An 11,872-nucleotide genomic window follows, 5' to 3' on the forward strand; every position below is an offset into this window, starting at 1 on the left:
GCTCATCACCACCTCCGTATACCACTCACTATATATTTGTATTTGAATGTTTTGCTAAATTCAGTTCATTCGTTTTAAATTGATGTTTACAGATCATGTTGGTTTTTGCAAACTGGCTGAACGTGGATATCGGAGACAGAAGCCGTGTAAACATCTCATGTGAAGGGTTGATATAGATAATCACTTAGACTACAATATCCTAACTTTATTGTATCAGTACTACGAGAGAGCACAAACCGCCTTCAAATCGTGAATGGAAATGATGTTGTGATCGCCCTATGTGCTGTTTAGAGTAAAACGTGTTCTTGCACAGTTTATTATGAACTGTAACCTGACTCAACGCATAAAAGCTCGATAATTAGGCAATTAGTTCAATCGGGAGTTACAGCAGCGCAAACAACACACTGCGCAGCGCGTGGACTTATTTATTTATTATTCGATTTATTTGTTTATCTATTTATTTTTATACAGAGTAAATGCTTCAGCAGAATTTCCACCACATTTTAACAGTGAGCATATGTAATTTAATCGTTTAGTTTGAATGAGTTAAACTTTTTTTTATATGGTTGACTATGGTATGAAATGTTGAAAAAACACGTCATTTTGCTAGTTTTTTTCCTTATCGGATTTGGGGAGCACAGTGAATGACACTTTTAGCACATCAGCAGACCGAGCAAAGGGTTACTTTAATAGCACGTCACTGATTATACATAAAACACAGTAAATCACACCAGGGGGCGATATTAACTAAACAAACCATGTGAAGTAAGTCAGACATCTGATATGCAATCTGATACATCCAATATATAAAATAGGAGTTGTTTTTTAGATCAACTCTGGAATATTTACATACAATACCATGTGTAAAGAACTGAAGAGTGACGAAATCATTGTGGTTATCTGTGCAGACGCAGGACATTCATACGTCATCATTCATGATGATGACTTTAAGATCAAAGCACGGAATGCCGGGAAGAGTATTTAGAGCTGTAGTTCTGTTTAAATACCCTAGTAAAATCGAACCATTAATTATAGACTGCTGCATGTTTTTTTTAGCTTGACTCTGAACAATACAGGTCTATACTTTGAGGATAATTAGTACTGTAGCACTTGAATTAACCGAATGTAGTCTACTTTTACATAAATAGAGCATCATTTGGCAGAGAATTTTCAGGTTGACCAGAAAGTGACCAGACAGTACATTTATTCCTGCGTATTTTCATTTAGCCCCTGTACTGTGTAGAAAATGACTCACCTAAAACTCAATTTACCCTATGCAATGGTGCATATTAGTGTATGAATAGGCCAGTCTTCACTCTGATAATAAAGTAATGGCAGTGATTCCTAGTTTGATGGAGAATATTTTTTTAATATTTTTGGACTTTCTGCCATTAAATGATTTATTGGGGACCAATAGAACCTAAAATTTTGTGAGGAATATAACAGCATTTAACAGTCTGCAAACCTTGATGCTTAGTAGAGAGTGAAAATAGATGAGTCATAACTTTAAACCACCAACTGCTCCTAATGGCGCCATCTTATGGTCAATAAGCAAAAATACAACACTGTAAATCTGGTGGCAGTACAGTCACTGAGAGAACTTTGGTTAGCAACACCAAACAAACACTGGATACAACCTGCCATGCTCAAATAACAGCCCCAGTTCTTCATGGCGTGGAAATGCATTTTGTCATTTGTCATTTTGGTCCATGTTGACATGTGATTGGTGTAGATTTGGTCAGTTGCATTTGCCATGTAGGATTGACTGTGGTTGACTGTGGAGGTCACTGAAGTTCAACCTATCCATCATCCTGTTTGGCTATTAAAGTTTAAGATCAACCAGTCTGGGGTTACTTCTGAGATCTTCACTGAGATGGCTTTATGACATGGTGTATTATGGTGGGCATCAGGGCCGGAGTGGACCCCTTTTTCAGCCCGGGAGTTTCATGCCCAAATCCGGCCCAAAATAATTTTTTCCTCCCAATCGGCCCAAACTAGAGATTGATATGAGCCGGCCCATCCTCCCGAATCCTCCCGAATCTCCCGAGTAGCCACTCCGGCTCTGGTGGGCATACACCCACCACATACACACCACACACACACACACACACACACACACACACACACACACACACACACACACACACACACACACACACACACACACACACACACACACACACACCTACCTGCCAGTTTATTAGATACAGGACAACTGAGGACTGGAAAGTTACTGCCCGCTTTGACAAATCCAGGACTCTTTATATTTTGTTCCTTGAAAAAACAAAGAACCCAAAATTGGTACAAGCAACAAGTCACCATTCTGGTGTGGGGAGCACTTTCCTGTCATACATTAAGGCCCCAAAGACTCATATAGATACCGCTTCTGGCCAGGTTCATGTCTTCAGGGCTCAGATGGATACTGCCAGTACAATGATACATGAGATATGAATATCACAGAATGGTTTAAACAGCAGTGAGCAGTGAGCTTACACAGCTTCAACAGATCTCAAATGTATCAAACATTTTTGTGCTGTGTAACTGGGTGATGTTCTGGCCTTCAGTCTGATCCCACCATACTATTATGTCATTTCTGCAGGTAGGAGAGACCAGGGACAGTTGCACCAAGCTTTGTGTCAGCACCTTCAACTCACAGAATGTTTGTTCTAGAGGTTTCAAATTTTCCCTTTTACACAAAATATGTCTACTGCAAATCGTGATGCTTCCAAGTTCTCCAGCTACATTGCAAAATTCATACATTGATGACAAATGCATCGTGTCGTGCTGTTACAACCCACCTTCCTACCTGGGGATGTTGTAACACACCTGGGTAAGTTGTAACAATGAAATTTGAGACCACACCACGTGTGTATTCATTATTTGTGTGTACTTCAACACATCAGCATGTAGTAGAATCACCTGAATACAGACACGTTCATTTTAAAGATTTGTTCAGTAACAAAAACATCTTATTCTTAGGTATCGGTTCCTGTTCATACCAGTACAATATGCATATGAAAAAATAAAGACATAAATCCTGTATTGTCTCCCAGTCTAACACACCAAGTCCAACAAACCAATCTGCCCCTGTCAGATGCTCTGTGGGCCTGCCTCCTGTGCAGTCATCCAGAACTACAGTTCTGTTGCCCCAGTCTCGTGACCAGTCCACACGTCCTCCTGCCACTACACGCCAGACCCGGTAGCTGTCTTCACAACTGGTCCCGGAGGTTTTGTAATTTCTTGTACTACCGTATCTGCTCAAAAACTCACTAGCGTGACAAGAGAAAAGTCAAGAGAAGGAAGAAGACGTTGGTGAACTACCAGGGAGTAAAAGAGGAAAAAGACACGATGTTGAAGGTTAAGATCAAGTTTGTCCCTGCAGTGACAGATGAATTGGGGTTGTGACCCCTAAGCTGGAGAGAAATGGCTCCAACAGATCCAGTGAATGACATCATCAATCCCAGAAGTCCTAGGAACAGTGAAAATACTGTGTCTCCCCCTCAATCTCTCAGGCCCTTCGTTTAATGCCTGACTGAGAGTTAAAGAAGTCCTTCCTCAGCTCTGAAAGCAATGTGTGTAAAGAGTATCACTTCGCTTGCACAGCTGATGAAGGACTTCTGTCAGAAACATCCTGTTTCTCTGGAAACTACCTGTCTACCTCTTATGGTCATGAGCGTCTGGAGCTTTCGAAAAATGTGCAAAGCTGGCAAAAATGATCATGGCCAAAGCAGCAGATCTAGGTTATATTTGAGTAACATGGCAAATCAGATATGAACAGATATGCACAATACCTTTATCTTTATACCAGATAAAGAACTAACCTAGGTGAGTTATTTAATTTGTCATATTTGTCAAAACATATGACTAGTGATATACTTTTAATGAGATAGGAACACACTTAAAGACCCAGGCATTGTCCTAAGACTGACCCCTGTTATGTTTTGACTTATATATCATATACTATTTTAAAATGACATGTAACTAACATCCTCATAATGCACAGTGAGCAGATTTTCAGTGCATATCCTGGCTGCACATGAAGACTAATGCTGGCCTGAAAAAAAGAGCATTTGTAATGCTGTAAACCTCAAACCTCTGTTGTGGCAAAACTTGGCTTCTAGTTTAACATGTCACTGGTGGGTTTTTTTCTAGACACAGGATCTATCATGAGTTTGAGTGTGCACGCACACACTTTGTGCTGACAGGAGCTCGTCTGCTCTTCTTTTTTTGTGTGTTGCTTAGGCACATTGACAACAGTTCAGCTTTACCACTGCCACATTGGTAAGTTTTACTTATTTGTATAAATATTTACTATGCTACGCATTGTTTACAAAACTAACACATAGTGTGTGATCAGTAGTATCAGAAATCTCCTGTAGAGATAAACACCACAACTGGAGGTATGGTGGGTCCATTCATATAAGACTGTAACCTCTCAGCATGACAAGAATACTTAGAAGAATCACTAGAGGAATCATTAAAAGAATCAGAAGAATCATTAGACGAATCATTAGAAGTCAGACGGATGTGTAAAGGCAGTGATTTTACGCAGACTTTACAATGTCTTTACATTTATTCCATTCTCAAATGACACATTCTACTTGTCATAAAAAATACATAGTTTTAAAAATATTAGTTTTCTTTTTCATTATCTTTATACATTCAATGTCTGTGTTATATTCTTTTGCTGACACGCTCTCACATGTAATGATACCAACTGTGTCTTGTCTGTTTCCTCTCAGGTGAAAGTGGTAAACCATGCTTAGACTTTTGAGTATGGTAATGACTCTCGTCACAACTGCAGGAGCTTGTTTAGAGTCTTGTGAGTGTGTAGACAACGCCACCACCATTACGTGCTACAACAAGAACCTTTTAGAGTTGCCTTTGCCTCTGCAAGGAACTAAGTACTTCTATGTTACTCATAATAAGATTCAAGCTCTTCCCAGTGAAGGACTGGAAGAATTGCAGGTCCTCGATCTCACAGGCAACCGCCTTAGTGAGTGGTTTGCTAATACTACCATTTTACCAGATATGAGAAGTCTTAACAAGCTTTTCCTAAGAGGAAATGAGCTCAGAACAATTATTGGTAGACAATTTCAGGAGCTAAAGAATCTCACCGTCTTGGACCTCAGTGAAAATAACATTGGCATTCTCCCAAAAAAATTCCTACAAGGTCTAGACAAGCTTCAAATCCTTCTTTTGAGCTTAAACCAGATACACAGCCTGTCCTACACAGATTTTGAGGGGGTTCCTGCCCTTAGTGAACTGCACCTAAGTAGTAATTACATCGAAGTGATAGATAAGGGTGTATTTGAAAATTGCACCAATCTGAGAAAGCTTATCCTGTCCAACAACAATTTGAGAAGACTAGAAGAAGGGACGTTTAAAGGTGGACTGGGTCTCACTCACCTTGATCTCAGTAAAAACAGACTCATCACTGTACCTACTGATGCCCTCAAAGACACACCCAATCTCACCAGCCTCTATCTTCAGAAAAATGCAATCACCTTTCTTCCTGGACATGCATTCTCTGTGCTACCTACATTAGAGAAATTGTACTTGAGCAATAATGCCATTAAAAGTTTACATGAGAATTCCCTGAGGGGTCTTCATCATCTTGGTGAACTTGATTTGAGTTCCAATCAGCTAAAGGACCTCCCCACACTACTGTTTAAAGATTTGAGGAAACTGGAAAGCCTAAATCTATATCACAACTCCTTGGTATCACTCCGTGAAGGCCTATTTACCACACTGATCAAATTAAAAGAGCTACAGCTCGATAGAAATAATATTCAGACAATCCCAGAGGATCTATTTCATCCACTTTCAAAAGTCAGGCTTTTGCAGCTGGACAATAATCTCATCTCCGATCTCAACTCTTCTTTTGCAAAACTTAGAAGGCTTAGGCATCTTGACCTGAGCAATAACATTCTAACAAAAGTTTCAAAGGACCTTTTTCAGATGAAAGAACCTTTCCTTGACGATGCTGAACACTTCTCGTCATCAAGAGCCTCTGAACTCAGGGAGATCCATCTGAGTAGTAACCAAATTGAGATCATAGATCAGGGTGCATTTGAACATTGCACCAGTCTCAGCAAGCTCATCCTGTCCAACAACAATTTGAGAAGTCTAGAGGAAGGAACTTTTAAAGGTGGACTGGGCCTCACTCACCTTGATCTCAGTAAAAACAGACTCACCACTGTACCTGCTGATGCCCTCAAAGACACACCCAATCTCACCAGCCTCCATCTTCAGACAAATGCCATCACCTTTTTTCCTGGACATGCGTTATCTCAGCACTCTGCTTTAAAGAAATTAGACCTGAGCAATAATGTCCTTGTACATTTAGATGAGGATTCTCTGAGGGGCCTTTTTCGTCTTAATGAACTAGATTTGAGTTTCAACCAGTTGCAAGATCTGACCCCAAGAGTATTTCAAGACTTGGGTGAACTGGAGTCTCTTAATTTGAACCACAACTCCCTAGCATCATTTCCCAAAGGTTTATTCAGCAATTTGACTAAAATAAAGGCACTAAAGCTTCGCAGCAATAACATTTTTGCCATTCTACCAGATCTATTTGAACCACTAACAAACCTCAAAGAATTACATCTGGACTATAACCACATCTCTGATCTTCCCTCGTCCACATTTACAACACTTGGCCAGCTTGAGCTGTTCTATCTGAGCAACAACATACTGACAAAAATACCTAAGGGACTTTTTCACATGAAAGAACCATCCTCCGATGACGCTGAAGACCTATCATCATCAAGAGCTTCTGAAGTCTGGGAGCTCCATCTGAGAAGTAACCAAATTGAGGTGATAGAGCAGGGTGCATTTGAAAATTGTACCAATCTGACCAAGCTCTTCCTGTCCAACAACTCTTTGACAGGTCTAGAGGAAGGGACGTTCAGGGGTGCACTGGGTCTCACTCACCTTGATCTCAGTAAAAACATATTCGACACTGTACCTGTTGATGCCCTCAAGGACACACCCAATCTCACCAGTCTGTATCTTCAGAAAAACAAAATCTCATTTCTTCCTGGACACGTGTTCTCTGTGCTACCTACATTACAGAAATTGGACTTGAGCTATAATGCCCTTATAAATTTAGACGAGGACTCCCTGATGAGCCTTTTTGATCTTACTGAACTGGACTTGAGCTTCAACCTGTTGCAGGAGCTGCCCTCGAGACTGTTTCAGGACTTGGGAAAACTGGAAATCCTCAATTTATACGGCAATGCTCTGGCATCTCTTTCTGAAGGTTTGTTCAACAACTTAACCAAATTAAAAGAACTACAGCTGGAAAGCAACAACATTGCTGTCATGCTACCAAAACTGCTCCACCCTCTGACAGAACTCAGAGAACTACAACTGGACAGCAACAGAATTGCTGAGCTTAACACGTCTTCATTCACAACAATGACAAAGTTGCAGAACCTTTATATTAGCAACAATGTTCTTCTGAGAATTCCCAAGTACTTTTTCCATAAAAATAAACATCTCAAAGAGTTACATCTGATGAATAACCACATCAACGTTCTTTCAAAATTTGCTTTCAGAGGCCTTAACCGACTCCAGTCTCTGAGCCTCAATAAAAACCATATTTCTGTCCTGCATGCCGAGCTACTGAGTGGTCTTTCTGATCTACGGGAACTATGCCTCAATGATAACAGAATAAAGAGCCTGCCAACTGGATTTTTTGCTGGGCTTAAAAATTTGAGGACACTTGACTTGTCAAGCAATGAACTGAGAATTTTGTCCAATGATGATTTCGCAGACCTGTCCACACTGAGAGAATTGCACCTGAGTTTCAATAACATTAACGAACTACCACAGAGCACGTTCAGATCTATGGGAAACCTGCGAGAGCTCTATCTGCAGAACAACAACCTGTCCATCTTACACCCAAGAGTGTTTTCCCCATTGATTTCTTTGCAAGAGCTTGATCTGGAAAGAAACTACCTCTGTTGTCTAAACCCTTTGCTATTCCAAAGTTTGAAGAACTTAAGACATCTACACCTTAAATCAAATCGACTGGTGTCACTAAGGAATGGGACATTGGACACTCTGACAGCTCTAAGATCCATTTACCTAGGAGAAAACCCATGGGATTGTTCTTGCTCATATATTAGCCAATGGATTATTAAGAGCACAGAGTTGGTGAAGGACAATCCCACATGCTTTTCTGTGTTTGGAAAACGTCTTCATCGTGATATCTCAGTATTGCTACCACAGGGTTGTGTCAGTGTTGCCAGTTTCTCTAAATGTGTTCCACAAATGCTGATCTTAACAACGATTATAGTTTTCATCTCAAATGTTAACATCTTTTGATGGCTCTTAGCTTTTTTTATTAAAATCATGTACTATAGTCTCATGAGGCCAACAGCAATATAAAGTATCATTACCACTGAAATGTTGCGATTTGGCTTCAAAATAAACAATTTGTGAACAACTTTAGAACACGTCTGGGAGAGTTTTCAAAATTGTTATTTTCAGTGATTACTGTTACCGGAAGAAGTCACAGCCAGAAGTACATAATCAGTGGTTGTATCTTAGTTCCTCTCAGAACATAACGCACACAGCTGATACAGGCATGTTTGCCCTCAAGCAGGAACACATTCACGCACGCATGTATGCTCACACACACACACACACACACACACAATCCTATTTTTCTTTAGCCTATACATTAATGCTATTAATGTTAATGTTTTTGCAGACTTACTGATTTTTGCACAATAAATTGCAATTTCATATTATTGTAATGAGTAATTCCACTGGGTTAATACTCTTAGTAAACACTTAGGTAACACAAAAAAAAATTATACAGAAGCATTTAACAGTTAATTTAAAAAGACGATTTTAACTATTTCTTCACTATTTCATATATTCATGGTATCCCTCCTATTCAACAAAATAGCATGAGGCTTTTTAAAGCTACAAGCTTTATTTAAAATGGACAATACGCAAATACAACATTCGTAATACACTGAGCATTTTACTGAACTCTACATTTCCCCACAAACGTCTACAAGGTCAGCCAGCACACACACCACCTCTCCATCTATAAACGTGCATCGAAATGAATTTCAATTTTACAACCCATGAAATGAACAATAAAATAACCAACAATCTGTTTTAAATTGGCGCCTCTTCCTTCAGAGCTCGCAGGAGTAAACCTGTTTAAAGAGTGATACGTCTATACGTCTATATATGCACATTTATGGCTTTTTAGGTTCCTCTGATAGCCAAAGCTTCTCCCACACTTGTCACAAGTGTACCGTTTCTCTCCTGTGTGAACATACATGTGAGCTCTCAGAGTGTTGAGCTGTGTAAAACTGCGCAGGCAGATGTTACAGCTGTAAGGCTTCTGGCCGGTGTGCACACGCTCGTGTCTGCGGAGGTTCCCTGCGGAGGAGAAGCGCTTGGCGCACACGTTACAACAGAAGGGTCGTTCCCCGGTGTGGGACAGCTGGTGAGACTTGAGGCTGTTTTGCTGCGTGAACGTCCTGCCGCACACGGAGCAGCCGTACGGCCTCTCCCCGGTGTGAGTCCTCTCGTGAACCTTCAAACCGCCGGCACTTCGGAAGGACTTCCCGCAGACCCGGCAGCCGTGAGACCGTCCGCCGCCGTGGCGACTCTGGTGGGCGTGCAGGCTGCCGAGGAACCCGACGGCCTCGCCGCACACGCGGCACGACGCGGACGGGTCGCCCGCGTGGGTCCGGTGGTGGGCCCGGAGGGCGTCGGCGCACGGCACCTCCAGGCCGCACGCCACGCAGCCGAAGCCGCGCTGGCCCGCCCGCCGCCCGCCGCGGTGCAGCCTCAGCCCGCCCGCCTGGCCGAAGCGCCTCCCGCACGAGTCGCAGACGAACGGCCGCTCGCCCGTGTGTGTTCGCTCGTGGGACCTCAGCGTGGTGAGCTGGTTGAAGCTCCTCCCGCACGTGGCGCAGGTGAACGGTTTCTCCCCCGTGTGGATTTTCTGGTGGCGGGACAGGTTGGACAGACAGGCAAAGCTCTTGCCACATGTGCCACAGATGTGTATCTTCTCCGCCGAGCGGGCCGAGCGGCGGTAAGGTCTTCCACCAGGTTTCCCGTCAGGCCGTTTCTTCATATGATGGAGTCTTTCATGATCCTGCAGCAGCGGCAGATGAACAAATGTCTTGCCGCAGCGTGAGCAGATATAAGGTCCAGCGTGGAGCTTCTGATGGTCCACTAATATGTGTTTCTTTATGAAGCTCATACCACACTGTGGACATTTAAATGGTCTCTCCACAGCTGCATGGAGAGCCTGGTGTGCTTTAAGGTGGATCAGCTTGCTGAAAGTCCTTTTGCAGTTCTTACAACTGAACTTGCATTTTCTGGGCCAATAGCTGACCCGCGTCTTTCTGTGCTTTGACTCCCTTGCGTTACTTAAAGCTGTAATTGCATTTGTTTCCTTCCGGACGTCAGCATCAGCTTGTTCTGCACTGCAGATATTTTCGTCTTTGTCATTTATCTTGGGTTTTGTATCACGGACAGCATTCTCTGAGCACTGTTCTGACCCCTCTTCTTGATCAATGATTTTGGGGAACTATGAATAAAATAAAACCAGTAAACAACCATTAACACCATTTAGAAATTGGAAATATCCCATATGTCTGCACAATGCAGACTTCAAAATGCATCATACCCGATGAACTGGAGGAATCAGACAGCCAGGCGTGTGAATAACAGCGTTCCCCTCTTCTCTACTGCCTCGTGACACAGGAGACATTCGCTCCTCAAGAACTGCCACAAATCCAAATATATTAAGGATTAAACTAAGAAGTTTCAATAATCACACAGGAAATGCAGGGAAAGTTGCAGTGGAAAAACCTGTAGCAGAAGGGGCATATATAAAGTCAAAAGGAACCAAACGTGTAACACTAACCTCGAGTGATCGGCTCAGTCAAACTACTTGGAGAACTGGAGGGTATTATATGAACTCCTCCTGTCCCTGGTGGTGTAACCTTCCTCCTGTTCACCACTAGCTTCTGTTTCCTCTTCAGGTCCTCCTGTGTCACCTGAGTTTGAGTTAACTGCAGGTGTAAACATGTGGAAGCTTCACTGAAAAGCCGGCAAATCTTCTCGGCTGCTTCCTTCACCTGCTTTTCTAAGACACACTTCAGCTGATCCTGAAACGTGAGAGAGATCAATATCAGAAAGAGAGAAATGGAAATATGGAGAGAAATGCACGTTTCACTGCTGTCTTCAAAACAAACTACATCTGGAAAAACATGAAGGCAATACACACTTGGGCGTTTCACTGAAGTGTATTCTGGTCTTAAAGCGTTGTCACTCTGATTAAACACGAAATTGAACAATTTAAGAAATATATTAATCTACTCGGAACCAATGCAGGTTATTTGTTTATATTTATTTGGGCTACTGACCTTAAACTCCACTGATGCTGTCAGATAATCGTTTGATTTAAACTTCGGAAACAACGACTCATCCATAACTCTGGACATATTTCGTACAGTGGCCTGAACAAATATCTCCAAAACGGAGAACACCTTTGCCTCCAAAAGCGACATGTAGCTCTCCACCTTACTGCAGCTACATGTATAATATATTTACAATATTAGCTATATTAGGATGAATGAACAGAGCACGGCCAGCTGGCCAAATGACACTGACTCGTGTGCTCTCTGGATACAAGCGGCATCTTCGCATAACTCACTGATGCCACACTGTGGGTCGGGGCGGAATTACACTTTGATTTAGCTCAGACATAAGCGGCACCCATACCTTTTTATTTTTAGAATATTTTTAGTGAACGCTAAGGTTTCACAACAAATCTCGTAACACAGATAAGCTGTTGATATTAAGAATGTCTTTGGGTGAGAGA

General features: G+C 42.0%; 2 protein-coding genes across 2 annotated transcripts; one reads left to right on the top strand and one right to left on the bottom strand.

Annotated features, from left to right (window-relative positions):
• The first annotated feature begins 4,170 nt into the window (after positions 1–4,170).
• Positions 4,171–8,610, top strand: LOC143477601 (uncharacterized). The gene is made up of 2 exons (XM_076976284.1): positions 4,171–4,281; positions 4,743–8,610. The coding sequence occupies exon 2, from the start codon at positions 4,759–4,761 to the stop codon at positions 8,332–8,334; it is 3,576 nt and encodes a 1,191-aa protein (XP_076832399.1). The 5' UTR covers positions 4,171–4,281; positions 4,743–4,758; the 3' UTR covers positions 8,335–8,610.
• A 329-nt stretch (positions 8,611–8,939) lies between these two features.
• On the bottom strand, positions 8,940–11,720 carry LOC143477411 (uncharacterized). Its single transcript, XM_076975988.1, has 4 exons — positions 11,415–11,720; positions 10,913–11,156; positions 10,673–10,770; positions 8,940–10,573 (listed from the first exon to the last, which is right to left on the bottom strand). Exons 1-4 carry the CDS (start codon positions 11,556–11,558, stop codon positions 9,203–9,205), a joined length of 1,857 nt encoding a protein of 618 aa, XP_076832103.1. The 5' UTR covers positions 11,559–11,720; the 3' UTR covers positions 8,940–9,202.
• Between the last annotated feature and the right edge of the window lie 152 nt (positions 11,721–11,872).

This window comes from Brachyhypopomus gauderio, chromosome 16 (assembly GCF_052324685.1).
Source record: "Brachyhypopomus gauderio isolate BG-103 chromosome 16, BGAUD_0.2, whole genome shotgun sequence".
In the NCBI taxonomy this organism is placed as follows: domain Eukaryota; kingdom Metazoa; phylum Chordata; class Actinopteri; order Gymnotiformes; family Hypopomidae; genus Brachyhypopomus; species Brachyhypopomus gauderio.